Genomic DNA, 23,370 nt, shown 5'->3' with positions numbered 1-23,370 from the left:
TTGGGTGTCGATCGTTTTACTACATACAGTCAATCAAATAAATTTACGTACACTTCGTTTATTCAACAAAAAACCAATTAAAAATGCTCATGATGTAAAATTTCGTAATATGACTTTTTCTACTCTGCTGAATCACATATTCATCTAACGAATACGTATAACTAAAGTTTAGATATCACGCTCAAAAGAAAAAAAACTCGAAAAATACAGCAAAAAAAGTTTACGTACGCAACCCGCATCTCTATACGTTTTCGCTATTTTGCGTTCGCGTTGCGTTGAGGAGTTATATGGCACTTGAAATTATCTGTAAATAGTATAGAGGTTAGGACGGAGGCCACCGTAGCGCAGAGGTTAGCATGTCCGCCTATGACGCTGAACGCCTGGGTTCGAATTCTGGCGATACAATCAGAAAAAATATATTCAGCGGTGGTTTTCCCCTTCTTATGCAGGCAACGTTTGTGAGGTACTATGCCATGTAAAACTTCTCTCCAAAAGGTGTCGCACTGCGGCACACCGTTCGTACTCGGCTATAAAAAGGTGGCCCCTTATCATTGAGCTTAAACTTGAATCGGACTGCACTCATTGATATATGAGAAATTTGCCCCTGTTCCTCAGTGGAATGTTCATGGGCAAAATTTGCAGATGTTAGGACCATTCCAAATGTTTTCTTAAGCAGAAAATTCTTTGTAAATTCGAAAATTCACGTGAAATTAAAAAAATTTGGGAAAACCACATTCATCTGTATAGGGAGCCTTAATAATAATATAACCAGCAGCTGTGTTTTATTTTTGTACTATATAGTGCAGTCCAATTAAAAATTGTAAGAAAATAACATCTATCCAGGAACCCCAAGTTCTGGATAAATTACCAGTGCACACTGGTTCCATTTGTATGGGAAGGTGCAACAAAAATAGTTTTAATTATAATTAGTTTAGTCATTGGCACAAAGGTAAAAAAATATTAAAAATTGGGCATGGTTAACATTTAATATAGTATATATGTATCTTTCAAAGAGGAATAATAGACAACGCAAAGAAATGAATAGAAGCACGATCAGCACGTTGAGAAATATGTGGTTAATAATATGCACATATTGAAAAGTTTTTCTATGGCAAGCGAAATTTGTCTGCGTAACAGGTCTTTAGCTTTGTGTGTGTTGTTGATGTTAGATGTCTTTTTGAAGATAAAGGGTGATTTTTTTGAGGTTAGGATTTTCATGCATTAGTATTTGACAGATCACGTGGGATTTCAGACATGGTGTCAAAGAGAAAGATGCTCAGTATGCTTTGACATTTCATCATGAATAGACTTACTAACGAGCAACGCTTGCAAATCATTGAATTTTATTACCAAAATCAGTGTTCGGTTCGAAATGTGTTCAAATTTTGACAAATTTTGTTCAGCGATGAGGCTCATTTCTGGTTGAATGGCTACGTAAATAAGCAAAATTGCCGCATTTGGAGTGAAGAGCAACCAGAAGCCGTTCAAGAACTGCCCATGCATCCCGAAAAATGCACTGTTTGGTGTGGTTTGTACGCTGGTGGAATCATTGGACCGTATTTTTTCAAAGATGCTGTTGGACGCAACGTTACGGTGAATGAACACATTTCGAACCGAACACTGATTTTGGTAATAAAATTCAATGATTTGCAAGCGTTGCTCGTTAGTAAGTCTATTCATGATGAAATGTCAAAGCATACTGAGCATCTTTCTCTTTGACACCATGTCTGAAATCCCACGTGATCTGTCAAATACTAATGCATGAAAATCCTAACCTCAAAAAAATCACCCTTTATGTTGGCTGTTAGAATTTAACTTTCTCTTACTGCGCTATAAGAAAAGGTTGAATAACAAGACCCAACATTTCATTCAGAGGGCATACTTTTACCATTGCACTGCTTGCTCACTAATTAGTGAGTAGGTGGAAGCATATAATTTTTTGGTGGCATAGCTGTCTGACGAGGCCCCTGACAAAATTCGAAATCTCGATCATTGCAACCCGTCCCTTGATACATTTAACACACCACAAATGTTTCAATAGTTTTGTGACCAAACTAAAGAAGCGCAAAGAAATGAAAAATAGACAACATCTATACAAAACGGTTAAAGCAAGAATTTAAAATTTTGCATGAACGTTGCAAGGAATTGAGAGGAACCAGAAAGATCTTGATTTGTACACATTTGTACTAAAAAAATACAAAATTTACGATTTTTCGTACAACAGTTCGAATTGTACTTTTTTTCGTAGCACTTAACGAATAGAGCAGAAAATTTTAAATTGGGTACTTATATGGATTGGTCTGCAACACTGACAATTTTTTTATGAAAATCGTGGTATTTGGTACTAAATTGTACTATTTGGCACAAAAATTTACTATTTCGTACCAAAAAGTACTATTTGGTACTAAAAAGTACTATTTGGCACTAAATTGTACTATTTGGCACAAAAATGTACTATTGCGTACCAAAAAGTACTATTTCGTACCAAAAAGTTCTATTTGGTACAAATAAGTACTATTTGGCACAAAAAAACTATTATTTGGAGCTAAAAAGTGCCATTCATGTAATATATACTATTTTCACTTTTCATACAACAGATTTAAATATTGCATTGACATTTTGTTTGCGACTATTTTGTAAAGATCTGATTTGATGCTATTTACAATGAAAAAAAATTGCTATTGAGACCAAAACATAACTTAAGTCCCAATTCAAGAAGAAATGAAAGAATGTAAATGAATTTGGTATGAAGATGCATAACATAAACAGCCCTATTCTGAATAACAATTCCCTGGGAGTTTATTCCCTACTCCCTTTTCCCCTATTTTGAATAACAATTTACTGGGAGTTTTTTTCCTAATCCCCTTTCCCTTATTCTAAACAAACTTCGAAAAAGGGAAAAATCTCCCAGGAAAAAATAGCTATTCTGAATCGATATGAAAGGGAGAATGAGGCGATAAAACTTGGGAAAAATTCGCCCAAACAAATGAAAGGGAGTTAGGATAAAAAATTGTGAATTTTATGTTTTTATAAAAAAATACCACTTCTTATTACTTACAAATAATTTAAAATATATGGAAATTATTTTTCACTTTGTCATCAAAAACAAGTACAAATTTTTTTAGGTTCTCCCGGTTTAAATGTGCCATGTACACACCAAAGATTTTCTTAAGTTTTTCAATTTCATTGGCACTCCATTCCGAGTCGGATACTTAAAGGCGGTCCCTTATCATTGAGCTTAAAGTAGAATCGAAAGGGACTCAATGATGTGCAAGAAGTCTTCAGCCTGTTCCTTAATGGAATGTTAGTGGGCAATTATTCAAAGATACATGGCGCCACATTTGGCAGCATTTACTCCACAGGAGTAAGAATACATCCATAAGTCGCTTTCCGGCAGCACTATGTCCAGCAGCCGCCCCAACCACCAAGAAAAGCGGCCGTCGCCCGGAAATGTCGATTAGATCTTCAAGTTCTAGTTCCATAAAAGTAGGCATTAAGATAAAACGGCGTATCAGGCAGACCACCACAGCATTCATACGATTCAGCCTCCTTAACTCTTTTTGGCAAGGGAAAACGCCAACATGCAGTATGTGTGCCCCGTATGCAACTAGGGACAACACCCCACAATTAATCAGTCTACCAGACCACTCTGGAAGCATCTAATTTAGCATGAAGACGGAAAGTTGTTATCACAACACGTAAATATGGTGACAAGCTGCGGTAAACTTTTTTATCAACCTTTACTTATTCTTCCATTTTATGTTTTTTTCCAAAAAAAAAAAAAAAAAAAAAAATAGTAAAATGTTTTGCCAAAATAAAACAGCTGAAGCAACACAACCTTTCTTCTCCTTTTCCAAATGCAAAATTTTGGTGAAAAAAGAACTGTGTTTATGGAGCGTTTTGGCAAAAGTACCGTTATAAATTGTAAAAAATTAATTATAGTTAAATAGTTTGACGTGTTCCTAGAAGATTTAAGCGGGACCATTGTGCAGGGCAGGCTTTTGTAGAACATCTGTTGTCAGGATTGACATGACATGTTTTTCACAATTAAGTGCGACCACTCGGCGAAATACTTCTATTGTGAATGGCAAATTAAAACCAATTATTTATATAATTGCGTGCACCAATCTTAATAAATTTTATTTGTATGTTATGTCCACACACGTTTTATAAATTTCAGTTATAAAATTTACTAATATTTACAGTTTTTTCTCGTATTGTTTTGACAGGTTGGCAAATCGCGTTACCACTTTATGGCAAGCAAACAGACTTGCACTGGAAACTTTTTTAGCGTTTTATTTTTGCCCTTCACGGCTTATCTATCCAGTACTAAAATAAAACACAGCCAGTAATACTTTAGTGGTAAGGTCGAGATAAGGAGGATCTTATATGTTATTGTCCAGAAAAGAACGTTTCATTTTGGACAGATTGTCCCAAATTCCACAACTTTCGGCAGTTAAATTAAAGTTATATGTGTACGATTGTAGAAAAAAAAATTAAATGCCTATCCTGTTCAAAATATTCTTTATAGGGCCGGTTGTGTATCACGTCAAAAACCTGTGCTTTCAAAAGCAACACAGAGTTGTTTGGAGTTGGCTACGAAACACTTAGGATTATCGATATCTTTTTTTAGAAAATGTTGGGTTTAGCGACGGGCCAATTTACAACATTTTTGAATCGGATTGTCAATAAATTGCGATAAAAACCAATAAGGCTTTGAAAGAAAAAATATTATTTAATAGCTTAACCATGACATTACCCCAATATGGTTTGGAATTTTGGTAAACTATTTTTTATCGTGCAAAAAATGGATAAACATATTTATCTAAACCTAATCTGACTTATTCAGTGTAATTATTTGGAACCAAGTCTCCAAATATAAGCTGGCATAAATCAAGCAAATTGATAATGAAGTGGTTTTTACTAAACTACTACTAAATTTCCCATGAGCATGAATTCCATTAATCAATAGGGGATACTTCTCTCATATCAATGAGTGCAGTCCGATCAATTTATTTTACTCAATTATAAGGGACCTCCTTTTTATTGTCGAGTCCGAACGGCGTGCCACATAACGACACCACTTGGTAAAGAAGTTTTAACATGGCAGGATACCTTACAAATTTAGTCAGCATTAGTAAGGGGATAATCACCGCTGAAAATTTTTCTGATGTTCACGCCGGGGTTTGAGCCCAGGCGTTCGGCGTCATAGGCGGACATGATAACCTATGCGCCACAGATCCCTTCGATGTTTACAACCGTTAAAGCACTTTTTACAACCGTTAAAGCATTTGACATGAATCCGATAGACCAAATCGGAAAATTACACGAAAAAGATATTCAAAAACAGAAGATTTCGTCTAAAATGGGTCTATGCTCTACTTTATGAGAAGAGTAAGCCTATACAGGGTACATCGAACCCCAAAAAAAGTCTATAAAGTGATATAGCTCCCATATAATGCAACCTCCCGATTGCTCTTATTGAGCCCCCAGAGGGCGCAATTCCTTTCCGATTAGGCTAAGCAATTTTGCACAAGGACTTCTCGTATGACGTCTAATATCTGTGCCAAGTATGGTCTGAATCGGTCCTAAAACTGATACGGCTTCAATATAAACAATGTAGAATTGGTATTTAAGGTTAGTGGAATGTTAGTGATTCACTGAGATACCGTTTTTCCTATATTAAAAAGTTAAAAATGAGTTTTGAGACGCTAGATTGGTCATTTCGCCCGCAGTGCGATAGTCTAGAATCTGATGAGCCAATGCCGCGCATTGAGGAGCGAAGGCTTATGGGTGTTCACCTCTTAATATTTCTAAGATTTCTACAGACATTCGATCTCTTGTCATTCTGGACATCTTTAAGGGATGAGTGGCTGCCAAGGCGGAACTAAGTCGATGAGGGTACTCAGTTTCTATGCCGAGTAAGCCGGCCTTTCGTATCTCTCTCCGTTTTATCTCCTTGCGCAAGTTCTTTGCCCATATATCGAAGTATTCTATCTCTACTTTCGTTTTACTATCTCTTTTTCCATCGTTCTCTAAAAGGAACACAATGGACCAAGGGTTTACGAGTGAAGCGGCTGGCAACCACTTTCGAGATATCTGCGATAGGTTAAATGTCTACCTTGTTGTTGGAGCCACATGTATGCATTACATGTGGGGATTGTTGATGTAGCCACACTTTTTTATGAGAAGGCAGCCTCGTCAAGCTCCTATAGTTGAGTAAGCTCGAATCGGTCCAAAGGACCATTCGTTATTTAAAGGCACCAATAACAAGCCTTATATCATATCATTGCAAAATCATATCGAGCATCATAAGCATCGAGCATCATAGGCATCCAGCATTAAAGTAAGATACCGCCCTACGGTGGGAGGCCACCGTAGCGCAGAGGTTAGCATATCCGCCTATGACGCTGGACGCCTGGGTTCGAATCTTGGTGAGACTAACAGAAAAAAATTTTCAGCGGTGGTTTTCCCCTCCTAATGCTGGCAACATTTGTGAGGTACTATGTCATGTAAAACGTCTCTCCAAAGAGGCGTTGCACTGCCGCACGCCGTTCAGACTCGGCTATAAAAAGGAGGCCCCTTATTATTGAGCTTAAACTTGAATCGGACAGCATTAATTAATATGTGAGAAGTTTGCTCCTGTTTCTTAGTAGAATGTTCATGGGCAAAATTTGCATTTGCAAGATACCGCCCGGACATATTGCGAATAGCCGCTAGCTGGGGAACGACGGCTACCTCCTTGTCGATCACGAAGATATCTACCACGAAATCGTCAAAATCATTTTGGGACAGAAACAACCGAACAAAGACGTCAGGTAAGATCCAGCGTTACCGTTAGAATTTTTTGAAAAGTGGCGCAAAAAGTGAAATTTTTTGAAAAGTGACATAATTGGCAAATGGAAAAGTTTAGTTGAGCTCAATCTGACTTAAGCCCAGTAGTATATATAATGTTCGGCAATGCCGATTTCTCTCATTCTCAATACTGCACTTGATGGTCTATAGACAAAATTGGACCATGGATATTGAAAGACAACCGAACATGATAAGGAAAATTTCATCCAAATTGAATATGGTCTCCAAGAAACAGAAATAGTAAGGGAAAGAGTAACACAACAATTCAGTTCTTTATATAAAAAGTTTATAAGCGTAGGGTTAAGCAGGGCCAAATTTTGACATTAGATGGCTTTCCCCGGTTTTACGCAAGATATCTTTGTATAAACAAAAACTATGGTTGATAAGTTAATCGGATATACTAGAAAGATGAATAACTCGAAATTTTTTACAAATTGGATAAGAGTTATACCCTCTAGGTGCTTTAGAAGACAAACCTAAAGATAGATTTATAAGACAAATAGATTTATATGACAGCTATAATTGCATGGAGGCCACCGTGGCGCAGAGGTTAGCATATCCGCCTATGACGCCTTACGCCTGCGTTCAAATCCCGGCGTGAACATTAGAAAATTTTTCAGCGGTGATTATTCCCTTGCTAATGCTGGACACATTTGTAAGGTATTCTGTTATATTAAAACTTCTCTACCAAGAGGTGTCGCTGTGCGGTACACCGTTCGGACTCGGCATAAAAGAGGAGGTCCTTATCATTGATCTTAAACTTTAATTGGACTGCGCTCATTGATATGAAAGAAGTATCCCGTTTTTTAATGAAATGTTCATGGGAGATTTTGGTTAGTTTAATTCCATTTGTGCGGACTTACTCGTATTTCAAGATATAGACTGACTGATGGCACTAGACCGGAAAACGGAATGATGCAGTGAGATGATGGGTATGAAATGTTGCAAATGAAAGGATTTCTTTGAATATCCTATGAACATAAAATAACGGACAGACTTCTGTCCGATTAATGTTTTATCTCCTTTTATAGCCGAGTTCCAGCGGCATGCCCCTGAACGACGCATTTTCGTAGACAAGCAATGACAAGCACGTATTTGGTGGCACACTAGTATGATCGTTGAAAAATGTGTTAAATTTGATACTAAAGTAAAGCTGGTTAGATCTTCATGATTTAGAGCGAAAGATTTAGCACTACGAAAGAAATCTTCTAGATGAGTGATGGACACATAAACATCAATCCCATGGCAGCAAATTTTATTTACCGGGTTGACCCGATGGAGTCTTTCAACGGCAAGGGCAGCCGCCTCAGTGTTCATCATACTGCTACAACAACAACACACAAAAAAATAGTGTGCATCACTATTTCCAAGCCCATTGGTTTCCAGCGCTGCTCTAAATCATGCAATGCATTGGGGGGGGGGTCTGAATAGCTTTAACGAGTATTGGTAGCGGAAGCGATGAACAGCTGTTCAATATATGCCGATCTTGGAGAGCATTCGCCGCCCATAGCACCTGGAGAATCTCTAATCTGGGTTCTTCTGCACTGAACTAACTACCATATCGCCCTTGATACTTAATGCAAACAAAGCACGTTAAGGATGAAGTCATAACCATAACTGATACCATAACAAACAAAAATACGGTAAATTGATTTTATTTTCGTCAGTTATGCTATAGAAAGCAACAAATTACAGCAGCGTAGTTTTTATGATATTTGACTTTTAAGATTAAAAAGCAAGCCATCGTTCGCTGTGTTAGTAGTACGGTGTTTTAGCGAAACGTAAGTTCATTTTATTTTTAATCTCTTATTCATGCAGAGCAAGCCAATAAATATGGTGACATAAAAAGATCTGATAATAGCTTGTGGAGGCCAGATGCACAATTAATAGCGATAAAGTTTAATAGAATTTATCGCGAAAAGGCAGCTAAGACTTGGAATTGTTTATAGAAAATCACTCACTCCCTGAGAGAACTCATTGGTAGATAGACGTTTTCAAAGTTGGCAACGTAAATGTGGCATGCCCTAAAGCTGACTACGGTAGAAGTTTGCAATGGCTTGCTGGGGGAAGTTCTGCCTGATGAACACTGGGCGAAAACTCTATTTTCAACTATTGGGTTGCCCAAAAAGTAATTGCGGATTTTTTAAAAGAAAGTAAATGCATTTTTAATAAAGCTTAGAAAGAATTTTAATCAAATATACTTTTTTAAAACTTTTTTTCTAAAGCAAGCTAAAAGTAACAGCTGATAACTGACAGAAGAAAGAATGCAATTACAGAGTCACAAGCTGTGAAAAAATTTGTCAACGCCGACTATATAAAAAAATCCGCAATTACTTCTTGGGCAACCCAATAGTTTAATACCGGAAAAATTGTATCTCAGTGGAACAGTAACATTCCACTGACCTTTAATATCAATTCTACATTGATTGATTCGGTCCAGTAGAACAGCCGTAAGCTGTCAAACAAAACATGTTTCAGTCGGTGAGCACCTTGCGTTAACATGTGTTTTTTGTTCATCATAAAATAGTCTAAAAATTTGCAATGTGTCAATTTGATCAAAAAAAAAATTTTTTTGTTTTGTAAAGACAGTGGTACCTACTAACCAAAAAAAAACCTTTATTTGTAAAAAAAAATAAGTAGAATAAGTTGAGTTGAGGTACCGAAAATGCAAACGAAAATTTAGTATAACTTCCATGGATTGGAACATTCGCGATTCGAGTGTGAATATTTTTTTTGTTAATTTCTATGTTGTCTTGTGGTTGTTGCAACGTTCGAATCACCTGTGTAAACCTGACTTTTGAACAATGTCGGTGCTCAGACTTGAAGTTTTTATATTGTGGTACAAGGCAAATTGAGAGATGGATTTATATGGGAGCTATATTAGGTTAAGGACCGATTTCGACCCTGGCACAGATATTCAATGTCAAACAAGAAGTCGTTGTACAAAATTTCTAATCGGTTAAGAATTGCGCCCTCTAGGGGCTCAATAAGTACAATCGGAAGATCGGATTATATGGAAGCTATATCAGATTTTAGACCGATATACACCATACTGCGCACAGAAGTTGGAGGTCGTAGCCATTATAGCCAAATAGGACAATAAATGTGCTCTTTAGAGGCTCAAAAATAAAATCGACGGATCGGTTCAGAGATGAATGTGGACTCAGCAAAGCTTTCGATTCTGACATTCTTTTTTTAAAACTGTTCAACAATTTCAATTTGTCACATACCTCTTGTCATTTTTGTCAAATCGCTCGCAGTATGTAGTCTGCCATGATCGTATTTCTAATGTTAATTCTATTTCTACTGGTGTACCCCAAGGTTGTGCTTGGGACCTGTTTTGATTATGCTCTATGTCAATGACGTTCGTTCTTGTGTACAACATGTAGACATAGCAATATATGCCGATGATTTTCAGTTGTTAAGTACAACTGACTCTGGTACTCTAGAAAGTTGCATCTTGAACTTTGACGAAGATATTGGACGAGTTTGTCAATGGGCTCGGTCAAATAACTTAACAATTAACATTGGTAAAACAAAATGCGTGGTATTCAATTGCTCACGTCATCAATACTCTCCTCACGTCATCAATACTCTCCACAAAATATTATTCAATCCCATGGCAGCCGGTTGTACATACCGGATTGACCCGTGAATTCTTTCACATCGGCAAGGGCTGCCGCCTCAGAGTACCACACACTGCTACTACAACAACAACAACAAAATATTATTGTTCAAAACAATGTTGTCACATCGACTGATACTATGACCTCATTGGGCTTTGTAATTGATTCGGATGTTGTATTCTCCTTGCACATTGCACATATCTGCTCCAAACTAAACTTTATACTTAAAGAGCTCTACAATTTGAATGTTATTTTACCCACACAAATAAAATATATGCTGGCTCATTCGTTGCTGATGATATTGTATGGTGCTGAGGTATAGTCCGGATCCAATAGGACTAATCTGCTTAGGCTTCAGAAGTGTTTCCATAGCATACTACGGTTTGTTTACGGTCGTCGTTGTAGACGAGACTACGAAAACTGTGCGAAACAATTACTTGGATGTTCTTTTGAGCACTTTCTCAATATTAGATGCCTCTGCTTTTTCTTCAATATCCTTAAGTACCGTGAACCCAGTTACCTTCTTCCTTACTTTCAATTCTTGCATTCAACCCGGAACTCTCAAATTCGTATTGAAAGTTTCAATCATGTTGTATTTGAAAGATCATTTGTAATACGCTTGTCTAGGCTTTGGAATACTCTTCCTACTAGTCTTAAAAACATCTCAGTATGTCAACAAACTTTTAAGTCAAAGCTAATCCAACACTTCTTATAGGCAACTCAATTGAATTCAATTTCATCACTGATGATATCTCACATTTGCTGCTTTTTCTTGGTGTTTGAACGGATAATTGTGCGTTAGACTTGTTACTAATTTTTTTTAAAAAACAATTTTTTTACATTCAATATTACATTAGATTTTAATATTGATTTTTGTATTATAAAAGCCTGAAAATGTTCCAATCTAAAAAAGGGTGGTCAAAATAGAAGCAGTGATAACTAAAATATAACATAAAATTTAGATAACTTATTTTACCTATCTTTCTTGGTTCGAATGTCTCCAAATTCATTAGTTCTTAGAATTCTTTTTTTTTTTTATTGGAAAAACTATGCTGCGTAAAACTTTTTCACAAAGACTTTCTATTAAATCTTCTATATTATTGTATCTTTCCTTCGGATTTTTTGCCAAGACCCTTGAATAAGGCCTCTTGCTATCCAGTGCCGGGATAGCTATGAGCACCACACAAGCTGGAACATTAAGGTCCGATATGTGTGATGTTTATTGCTGTCACGAGAAGCTTGGCCGCAAGATACCGGGCGCGTCCACAGGTTGCCGATAGTGAAATGCTCTATCCGGAGTGGATGTAACTGCAGTAGCGGACAATCAGCGGTATCGAGCGGAGAGTCTCAGTGAGAGGTCGGGTGGCTCCGGCTCTTGCAAAAATACTGAGTGCCTACGATGCTCGATGTGGCAAGGCGAGTTATTTGCACCTTTTAATAACCAATGGCCACCCTGATCCCGCGGCGATCAGTTCTTTGGACCGAAACGAACTTGCTCACCTACAGGAGCTTGATGAGGATCGCCACCTCTACATGAAAATGTGGTTACAACAACAAAAACAAGATTTCAAAACTTACTATTATTATTGAGTTTTGATTTGGCCATCTCATTTTCGGTATTGCACTACAAATTTTTTATTACACTAAGATCCGAAGCCTATGTAGGTCATTGCATAAGGTCGCTATTATTAACTTAAAACCACCTTATTGCTAAAAATCGGTGCACTTCGGGTTATTATATTTTTGAAATTTGCATGATAAAGTCATTTGAATTTCCTCATATGGGAGCATAATATTTTGGAGTATTTCAATGATTGGTATGCATCCATGATGTTGCGGAACCAATATATACAGAGATATATTATATGAGAGACACCCCCAAACCATTACATTGGATCCACCACGTTTTTCCGTTTTAGTTGTTTTTGGAGGACTATATCATTAATTTCTATGAATTTAAGAGTTCTACACAATTTTGGATTCAACCAATCTCAGTCTATTTCTCTACTTTTTCGAATGGCCAATTAATGCGCGATTTTACAAACTGTAATGTCTGTGTGATATTTTTTTTTCTCAAAAGGATTAATTTTAATGGACTTCGGTCAAACAGGTTATTAACACGCTCTTCAAGCAATTTCCATGCCCTTGGATGAACAAACACTGTCTCTAATAATTAGAGTTGACAAACTATCGATAGTATCGACAAATTTGTTATATATGATATAAAATATGCAAATTTTCACATATACACCCCTAAGTTGAACCGGGCCGAACTTTTTCCATTCTACTAAAGTGGAAATATCGACGGAGGTGCCAAATCCTTTGCGTTGGCCTAACACAATGGATCTTAAGTCTACGAGAGACGTGGGTAACGACAGAGATTACCGCGTTTTGCTAATTTGCAAATTTTGCCCATGAACATTCCAATATGGAACAGGCGCAAACTTCTCACATATCAATGAGTGCAGTCCAATTCAAGTTTAAGCTCAATGATAAGGGGCCTCCTTTTTATAGCCGAGTCCGAACGACACCTCTTTGGAGAAGTTTTACCGCGTTTACGTTTGATATATTTAACTCACAAGAGAATATGACGACGACAACTATACTAGGCTGGAATTATAAGCTGATATTATTATGGAGTCTTACGCTCATTCATATATTTCTCACAAGAAAAGATTGTGACTATCCCATCTACATTTGCATTTCATCGTCATACTCTTGAATAAAATATGAAAACCACAAGTTGTTTACTAAAATAGTAATAAAAGGCAATATGACTGACATAAAATGAAAGAATATTTCATTTTAATTAGTATCGTTAATAATTTAATGGGGAAACACATCTTGGTTTGGACCAGAGCCATGTTCATTTCCAGTAGTGTCTTCATAAAAGTCATCATAATTTCGGTAGTCATTTTTAAGACGAGTGCAACGGAAAAAGACAATTTTTGTGAAGCTATTGTAGAAAAAACAAAAATTGGTATAAATGGTGAGGTGAGTTTTGCAAGCTGAAGCCTTCAAAAGTCTAGTGTTATAAAAAAATGTCTGGTCTTATATACTTTTATTGAGTACATGTTATATACACTTTAACTGCCTAGACTACTAATTTTATTTCTGTTTTTCAAGTGAACTACGAATGAACGACAGAAATAAAATTAGTGGTCTAGACAGTTAAAGTGTATAAAACATGTACCCAATAAAAGTATATAAGGTTCATTCGTAGTTCACTTAAAAAAAATTGATTTGGCGACCACTTAATGCATTTGAATCAAGAAATGTCGATTGGTGTACTATTTTACAAAATAAAAATTACCCCAAAAAATTACCGAAAATTGTGTAAAGGTCGAAAAAGGTCCAATTTGGAGCAGTTCTTCCACGAATAGATCAACCTCTTGGGATTAATAACACAAAAAAGTTTTGATATAAAATCTTCAAATTGCATTTCATAAAAATACAGGATTACCCCAAAAATATAGAAAGTGCATGAGTTTCCAAAAAAACTTTGTGTTTTTGGACAAAGTATATTTTTTTTTATTTGTTAAAATTGTGCACATGTTTAATTGTGTGTAACAAAGATTTTAGGAATTGTACAAGATGGTCAAACTGCTAGGTCTTCTTTTTTAGTAAGTCGCACATATAAGGTTCATACGTGTGTGAAAATGTTGTTTTTTTGTTGTTGTTGTCGACGTAGCCACATTTGAACGTGGAGGTGGCGATCCTCGTCAAGCTCTTAAAGGAGAGCAAGCTCGTTTCGGTCTATATGACCGATTGCCGCGGGAACATGATGGCCATTGGCTATTAAAAGGCAATATCTCGCCTTGTCGTATCAAGCATCATAGACACTCAGTATTTAAGCAAGAGCCGGTGCCACCCGGTCTCTCACTGAGACTCTACATTCGATACCGCTGATTGTACGCGACTGCAGTTGCAGCTACTCCGTATGCAGCACTCCACTATCCGCAACCTGTGGACGCGCCCGGTAGTTTCCAGTTAAGCTTCTCGTGATAACGAAGAACACCACACAGATTAGAGCTCAAAGTTCCAGCCTGTGTGATGCTAATAGTTATCCCGTGGCGGGGATAAAACATCATATTTGCGGTATGATGTTAAAAATGTGCAATTTTTTCATGAAAAAAAAAATTCCTTTAAACTTGCTATAAATGGTGCCAAAAGATAACGAAAATATTTATTTTTATATTTCACAAACTTTTCCAACACAATTGAGCGTAATTTCGTAATAATTTACAATTTTTTTTTCTATTTAAGAAGGAACAAAAAGAGGAATTGGTTGAAATACTGCATTCGACATGCCAACTTGCATGAATCTAAGCTGAACCAATTTTACGATATTAGGAAGGCCAAGCAAACCGTATGTCTTGGTTGTATACGGTGTGCACAGAAATATCATATGAAACCCCTAAAAGTATACTATACTTTTAGGGTTTTCATATGATTTACGACTTTCTTTGACAAATTTGAGTTGTATGCCAAATGTAGGCTTTTTCACTCACAGCTTCACTTCTCGTTTGACGTTTGGCTGTGTATGTTGTCTGGCTGTGAAGAAAAAATTTTATCGTGAAGCATCGTGGTTGTTCTAACCTGTTAACACGTGTTACACATATCATTGGACTCCTGTGGAGCTCCTAGATTTACTGGAAGCTGTATTTTTTATCAATTTTAACTGGAAAAAGTGTTTTTGGTGTTTTGTGGTGTGAGTGGTGGGCAGCCTGCTTGATTGGCCGCTGTGGAGGCCGAAATGAATGAGAAGGAGGAGAGGGCTGGGCCCTCGGAGACGCTAATTTTGTGTCGTATAGACACAGAAATGAAGAGAAAGAATTTGACGAATTCCAGAAAGAATGAAAATATTACCTTTACTGGTAATGGTGGTGGTGCAGCTACTGTTAATGGCGTGTGTGTGGCAAATGGTAATGGTGGTGTTTGTGCTAATGAAGACAATGTCAATGCAATTGATGCAAGTGGCTCGAATGAAGTGGCGATGGATGGTAATGAGGTGAGGAAAACAAGGAGGCGAGAGGAGAATGACGTGAATGACCCTAAGAAAAGGAGGATTAATGACGCTGATGTAAGATATACCCCAGAGCATTCAGGTGAGTGTTTGGTACTAGTTGATACATCTGAGGCAGATGGAGTTAACAATAAAAAAATCAAGAATGGCTTGTATTTTATATCTAAAATAAAAGATTTGAAATCGGATGAGTTTCAAAAGATTAAGAAGGTGGTTGCGATAGGGGTTACCCTATACAAGCTGACTTTTGATGATTGGGAGTCTGCGAATAAATTTATTGATAATGATGAGTTGAGGAAGAGGAAGTTGAGGCCTTTCGTGCCTCGGAACTTCATTGAGACTTTTGGGGTTATAAGGGACGTTCCCCTATGTTATTCTGAAGAGGAGATTATGGCTAATTCGACGGCTGGGAAAAAAATAACTTCGGTAAGAAGGTTTACTAGAAGAGATGCGAATGATCCCACTGTGTTTCATCCAACTGAGACGGTCAAGGTTGGATTTGCGGGGGATGACCATCCACAATGGATTATCTTTGAAAGGACTGTGCTGACTGTCAGGACCTTCTATCCGGCAGTAAGGCAATGTTTTAACTGTGGAAGGCTAGGGCATACCAAACAAGGATGCAGATCAAGAAAACGCTGTATTAAGTGTGGTAGCAATGAGGCGACTTGTGGAGGTGATTGTGAAGAGAAGAGGTGTATTTTGTGTAATGGAAATGGCCATGTGGCAAAAGATAGGGATGTATGTCCGATTTGGCTGAAAGAAGTTGAAACGAACAAGATTATGACAAGAAAGAAGATGTCAAAGAAGGAGGTTTTCGATATGTACAAGAACCAGAATAGGTTTGATTTATTAGCTGATGATGACCAGTTTCCTGAGATTGTGGGGAACAGGAGGACGAACAAGGCCACCAACGGCTGTGAAGACAGCAGAGAGAGGGAGGTAAATGAAATCCTTACACCGTACACCTTTAATTCCGTAGTGAAGAGACAGAGGAAGCCCTATATTCATAGACCTGGAGCTGAAATGCATCCAAGGATGTTTGGTGAGTCTCAGCCAGCCACGCCGGTGTACATGACTGATGCAGTTAGAACTTCGGAGCTGGAGAAGGTAACGAAAGAAATGTTAATATTTATGATGGATTTTTTGAGAATGACAGGCAATTCGATGGCAGTGGATGCCATGAATCATTTCGCTACTCGACTAAGCAAGTTTGGGGTGAATACAAATGTCCCTGTAAGCAATATGTCTAGCCTTACCAGTAGTCATGGTAAAGATACTACAATATAATGTGCAGTCGTTAACCAAAAATGGGAATTTTGTTGAGTTTTACCTTAACAACTACAATTTTGATATTGTGGCACTTTCGGAGATTTTCTCGGAGTGTCCTAATAAAAGAAATAGCTACAGTCATGTATATAATGAATTTAAGGATGTTTTTGACCGGGTTGGGGATATTATATGTCCGATTGCCTCTAAAAAGATCTCTGTTACACTCAACCGATTATCAGACAGAAAAGAAGCTACTCCTAAGGAAGTTATAAAGCAAATCTATAACAAAGAATTCTATGAATATAAAAATAGTGGCTTTACGATTTTTGCCACAGACGCCTCCCTATCTGAGAATGCTACTGGATGCGGGGTCTTTGTCCCCACTCTGGGGTACAACTTTTATTTCAAGATTGATTTCAAGGCCTCCTCTACATTTGGGGAGCCTTGGGCGCTATACAAGGCCTTAGAGTTTGCCGTTGAGGATGGGCATGAAAGATGCGTGTTCTTCACAGATAGCCTTGCGGCCTGTAAGGCTCTGGGCAGTAAGAACATTGATGATTATGTGGCATCCCTATTTCATCAGAAACTGAACTTGTCTGACATACAGGCATGTCATGTGGTCTGGGTTCCGGGACACTCCGGAATTGATTTCAATGAGACAGTGGATGAGATAGCCAAGCAGGCAACTGAATGTGGTGCGCCGATGGAGGCCGAGCTGTCCCACAAGGAGGCTATGAATATTATAAAGAGAAGATTATGGGAAAGATGGAATGATTGTTTTGCTGAGACCTCGAGAGAAAAGGGCAAATTTTTCTATCGCCTGTACAAAGATGTTACTGAGAAACCATGGTTTCTCAGGATGAACCTTGATTCGGCTGAGGTACAATCTCCACTCCGATTTGCGACACGTGCTGGAAGCCCGGTACAAGCCACCATGCCATTTTTGAATGCAACAAATATGATGTGCTCCGTGGGAACTATACTTTTTTTAAAACGCCACAAGGATATTGAAGCCATACTAAGTACCAAGGAGGTTAATACTTATAAAGCACTCGTTGCCTTTATTGTGGAAGCGGAGATTAATTTGTAAAAGTTACTATCCCTTGTTTGAGAATATAGGGATACTCGATTAAGCTGTGATTGGAACTGTGATATAACATAGTGCATACGTTATAGTATGCGATCGTTGACAACTAATTATACTTTATGCCAGTTTACTGGCTAGGATTATATGGATTTTACCACCTAAGACACTGTGATAATAAATTAAGATTTTCAACATTCTCTTTTAGCAGCGAGCCTGCTTCGTTTTTAATCAAACACTATTATACCACTCACACTGGGTCTTGGAGCTGTCTCCCACTGCTGCTTGGTCCAACATCGTTTTATCTACACGCCCCTGAGGGAGGGGTATAGGAGAAGCTGTTCATCTGATGTAGACTGGGTCTACATGCAGTAGTTAATAACCTGGCTTTTGGTGCCTTATAAGCATCGCCATAACTCAACCCACAACCCACTCACAGCTTTTAACACTATGCGAATGAATATTTTTTAAAAATAGTGGTGGCCAATTGAGTTACTCCCAATCATTCATTTAGGTTTCTTACACAAGTTGCTGGACTTGGCAGTAAATTTTGTATGTCTATGGGTCGGATATCTAGAATAGTCTCCAGCGTCCTAGTGTGCATGGTCCTCAACGCTCGGCCTATGACAAGATAACATGTTCTCTGAACCTGTTGTGTTATCCTTACGTTGCACTTTTTCTCCAATGCAGTCCACCAAACTACTGTGGCGTAAGTAAGTATTGATATTATAGAGTCAGTGGACTATCCACGGATTCATGCCCCATTTCGAGCCGAGGACACGTCTACATATTGCCCAACATCTAAGAACCTTCTCGGTACCCTCCTGAATGTGACATTTCCAATGCAGTTTGCTGTCCAAGATCACTCCTAAGTACTTGATCTTGTCAGCAGATATCGAAATCGTTCTATTGAGGAAACGTGGTACGTCAAATTATGTTGCGTCTGTTTGCAACACATGGATATATCCATTTGCAACCCTATAAAGTATTTATATAATTGACCATCATAAAAATCTAAGCCGATCTAGCAATGTCCGTCCGTCTGACTGTTGAAATCGCGCTACAAAATAGAGATATTGAGCTGAAACTTTGGACATATTTTTTTTTGTTCATAGGCAGTTTAAGTTCGAAGATATCGGGCTATTATTTGATATAGACGCCATAGGCCCTATAAAGCCACATTTATTTTCAGATTTCGCTGAAATTAAGACAGTAAGTTGTGTTAGGCCAGTGAGTTGTGTTAGGCTCTTCGACAACTTTCTGCATTTTGGCTCAAATCGTTCCAGGCAGATCTGCCGATTTAACGTCTTAGGCCAATTAAAGCCACATTTATTATTCGATTTCGTTGAAATTTGGTACAGTAAGTTGTGCTAGGCTTCGCGACATCAATACGGTCCAGTTTTAGATATAGCTGCCATATAGACCGATCTCTTGATTTAAGGTCTTGGGCCCATAATAAGCGCATTTATTGGGATGGCGTTAGGCCCTTCGACATCCCGGTACAATACGGCACAGATGAGTCCAGATTTGGATACAGCTGCCATATATACCGCACTCCCAATTTAAGGTTTAAGGCCCATAACGACGTGGATGATATATGCCTCTTTGCGCATTGCTTTGAGCACATAAAGGCAAAATTGGAACGCTTGAATGAAAACGTGTTAAAATAGGCATGTAAATAAACATCTAACACCAAATTGATGCGGATAAGAACAACAAATCTGACACCGCTCACTATAAACGGTCCTGTCATTGAAGATGTTGATAACTATCCCTATCTAGGCAGCAAAATTACAAGGACGGAGTATCGAAAGTAGACATCCGCTAACGCATCAACAAGGCTAGAAGCGCCTTCTTTAATCTCAATTAAGTTTGGAGATGTTGTGTCATCTCACATAATACAAACACTGAATCTTCACTAGTAGTACCAAATCTATTTTTATATGGCTGTACAACTTGGAGCTTGACACAAGCGATTACCCGCAAAGTCCAAGTTTTTATAATTCGCTGCCAACGACAAATACTTCGATTTTTATGACCAAACTGTATTTCAAATGAAAAATAGCAAATAAGAACACTTCCCCTGTCGGTTTTGAAATCCGGACTTAATTGGGTCATATCCTACGCCGACCACGAGATGATATAGCGAGAAATGTCCTACACAGGAACCCGCAAAGACATCCGCTGGACGAAAAGGGAGTTTGAATTAACCCATATATCGTGATAGACTATAGAGCTGGACGGAGAGAGCTTGTTGATGCCGCCATAAGTTCACACTGAAGTTTTTACTATTGTTGTGATATATTTAATATTCTCCAATTATAAATAAAGGACATATATATGTATATATATATTGTATATATATATTGAGTTGCCCAAAAAATAATTGCCGATTTTTTAAAAGAAAGTAAATGCATTTTTAATAAAACTTAGAATGAACTTTAATCAAATATTTTTTTATTACATTTTTTTTCTAAAGCAAGCTAAAAGCAACAGCTGATAACTGACAGAAGAAAGAATGCAATTACAGAGTCACACGCTGTGAAAAAAATTGTCAACGCCGTCTATATGAAAAATCCGCAATTACTTTTTGGGCAACCCAATATATACGAGATGTTGTGTATCCAAAGTTCGGCCCAATCGAAACTGATGTCTTTTTCTTCTTTCGATTAACGTTTTTCCAACAATTAAATCGATATTTTAATCCAAATTACATACAAATATAAAGTTTTTCTTCTTTGTAGAGCATCAAATACAACCAGACTGTCCGAACATGCTGTGAAGGCTATATTACGTATAACCTAGAGTGCAAACCTAAATGTATGTGTACCAATAATGATTGTCTCAATCCCGGTAAATGCATATGCTCAAAAGGTTATAAGAAACCCTGGGAGTCTGCCCATTTTTGTGTTCCTGTATGTGAGCCAGCTTGCCCACAATATTCTACATGCGAGCGACCCGATGATTGCGTTTGTTATCCTGGCTACGAAAAAAATTCCGAGACTGGTGAATGCGATCTACAGTGTGATACAGAAACTCGTCAACCTAATTTCGATATAAACGAATGCGTGTTGAAAGATTGCATTTGTTCCAGTGGAGGATATTGTTTAGATGATCGAAACCGATGTATCTGTTCTTTAGGTTACAATCGAACTAAGGACAATCAATGTGAACCCCAATGTCAGCCACTATGTATTAATTCGGATTGCAATGGCCCCAACCAATGTCGATGTTGGACTGGATATCACAGCACAGACAAACCGCACGTTTGCGAGGCGGAAGAACTTTGCAGGGGAAAGCCTTGCCAGAATGGTGTATGTTTGGACACAGGCGAATGTAGATGCAGAAAAGGTTTTACCAAATCCTTTAATATGCGGGGCAGAATAGTTTGCGAAACTATGGCGGTGTTTATTGGAAAAATAATGTCGGTAATATTGGGCCTGCCTTTAGCCTTGGTTGTCATAGTTCTGCTTATAGTTTATGTGGTAGCATTGAAGAGGAAGAAACAATCAGCGAACAATGGTGAGAACGAAGCTACTCAAACTCCTCTACGTACTTACAATTAAATAACATTTTGTAGTTGTACAAAATTACAGCTATGCAAAATTCAGACCAGTTGTAACATTTACAATGCCAAAGGTAATGCTAAGGAAGGATGTTGTTTTTGCTGATTTATCATAGTATTGCTCTTCTATCCATATCACAAACTTATAAATTTTTTTAATTATAAAGTAATGTACATAAAAATTATAAAAATATATGGAGCATTATTTCATATAACACAAACAGAATAATTTAATTTAATAATTTATTGTTATAAGGATTGATTTTGGTTGAAATGGTTCGTTCAAGTATTAAAAAAAAAGGACGGTCCAATAATTCTTTTAGCCCATTAACCACAAAAAAAAGTTTATTTTAGGAATACATTGCAATTCTTGCAAAAATTCACAACGAACACGGACATTTTTTTTTTGTCACGAATTATTTTAACCAAAATGAGCTTCGGTCATAAAATGGAAAGAGGGCATGATACTCTTTTTAACGGAAAGTGAATTTTCATAATAAAAACCAGTATACTCAGCAAACGCCCTTGGACTCATGGTTCAATTATAGACCAAACTTCGAAATTAACACAAGATACAAAAACGATGGATGGGGTGAATGTTCATTCGCACGAAATCTGGCCGTGCCAGGATTCTGAAGAACAGTGGTACGTTACTGGGTGATGTGTCAATGTAATCAGTAGTGGGTTGTAAGCCTCATTGTCGTCGCACTATGTGAACCCACCTAACGTCTTCCACGAAGCAAATGTTCAACATGGTTGTTGTTGCTGAAGCAGTGTGTTGTACACTAAGGGGGCAGCCCTTACCGACGAAGGACTCCATCGGGTAAATCCGGTACGTACAACCAACTGCCGTGCGTTTGGCTCACCATCGTGCTCAATAACAGTGCATCATTATTAATGACATCTTCAGTCTACACAGCTGTCATGGATACAATATACTTGCTATGTTAGGATCGCACATGCAGTGGAGGTGAGTATAGAACTATTACGCCAATGCTTATGGCTAGTGACCCGTACTTAAAATGCATGAGAGTAGTTATCGAGAAAGAGCTATGCAACATATACGTACTGTCGGTAATTATGCTTCAGGTTATAAACCTGACATAGGACGCCTGTTGTCAGGCTACAACCGCATGGCACGAGTAGACCTCAATGACCAGTTATGGCATTGGTAAAGACCACAGAGGGCGTCGTTAGGCAGATCAGATGTATGGCTCCACATTTTACGCGGCAAATCAAAATAACCCCAGCCCAGCCCATCCAAAGAAGCTGGCCAAGAATCACTACTCCACATACAAGTACGTGGCTACAACAACAACAAAAACCTCATCAAAACTATGGGTGATCGAAGCAGTTGGCCAGACTTTCCATTGAATCATCTGGTTTAATGAATGATATATACTGGCAATCACTCATTTCATTTGGAACAAACCAACTCCCCATAATGCTATCTGTTGACCAACCAGCTGTCTTAAAAATCTCTAAACGCTGGTTGATCATTAAAAAAGGAAAGTCAATTGAAACGGCTTCGGAGAACTGTCACGCCCCTCAGATGCACGTGTTGGTGAGAGAAACGTCGGTGACATTGTTAATCCTGCAGCCGATAGCTTTGTCGAATACCTCATATGCGGCCTAATTTCCCAGTGCAGGCAGTAAGACATGTAAAAGAGCGTGACGGGGATTCTTCGATTCAATCATATTGAGCCTAGAATTAAAAAATTTATTCTGCAAGACTATAGGTTGGTCAACGAGTAAACGCGGTACTTATAGAGCAATTGAAGTGTTCTAACTATAGTCTTAAGTCTTAGATACCGGCTTAGGCAAGCTTTGATCCACTGCTAAGTCACTCTCGAACCACGGAAGAAGGGATGACAACACCTCAGTCACTTTGGCCGACTTAACTGTGACTGACTCGAGAGATACAACAGGTTGTTTAACTGTC

General features: G+C 37.9%; 2 protein-coding genes across 7 annotated transcripts in view; one reads left to right on the top strand and one right to left on the bottom strand.

Annotated features, from left to right (window-relative positions):
- LOC106084722 (cytokine-like nuclear factor N-PAC) overlaps positions 1-23,370 on the bottom strand; it is a 62,793-nt gene that overhangs the window by 35,784 nt on the left and 3,639 nt on the right. The gene's annotated exons all lie outside the window — the stretch shown is intronic.
- On the top strand, positions 13,315-21,620 carry LOC106084726 (multiple epidermal growth factor-like domains protein 10). Of its 3 annotated transcripts, none has more exons than XM_059364411.1 (3): positions 13,315-13,470; positions 20,608-21,385; positions 21,444-21,620. In XM_059364411.1, exons 1-3 carry the CDS (start codon positions 13,468-13,470, stop codon positions 21,542-21,544), a joined length of 882 nt encoding a protein of 293 aa, XP_059220394.1. In that variant the 5' UTR covers positions 13,315-13,467; the 3' UTR covers positions 21,545-21,620. The 3 variants fall into 3 exon arrangements, with proteins under 3 accessions (XP_059220394.1, XP_013104082.2, XP_013104081.2); XM_013248628.2 differs by having other exon boundaries at positions 13,315-13,475; positions 21,460-21,620; XM_013248627.2 differs by having other exon boundaries at positions 13,315-13,475; positions 21,444-21,619.

This window comes from Stomoxys calcitrans, chromosome 3 (genome assembly GCF_963082655.1).
Source record: "Stomoxys calcitrans chromosome 3, idStoCalc2.1, whole genome shotgun sequence".
Lineage (NCBI taxonomy): Eukaryota > Metazoa > Arthropoda > Insecta > Diptera > Muscidae > Stomoxys > Stomoxys calcitrans.
Note: the sequence above shows the minus strand (reverse complement) of the source record. Positions and strands in the feature narration are given on the sequence as shown.

Coding starts and splice junctions, on each gene's coding strand:
- LOC106084726 (XM_013248627.2), top strand. CDS start 13,344: ATGTTCATTTCCAGTAGTGTCTTCATAAAAGTCATCATAATTTCGGTA. Junction 13,476..20,607: donor AAATTGGTATAAATGGTGAG/GTGAGTTTTGCA, acceptor TCTTCTTTGTAG/AGCATCAAATACAACCAGAC. Junction 21,386..21,443: donor GAAACAATCAGCGAACAATG/GTGAGAACGAAG, acceptor AACATTTTGTAG/TTGTACAAAATTACAGCTAT.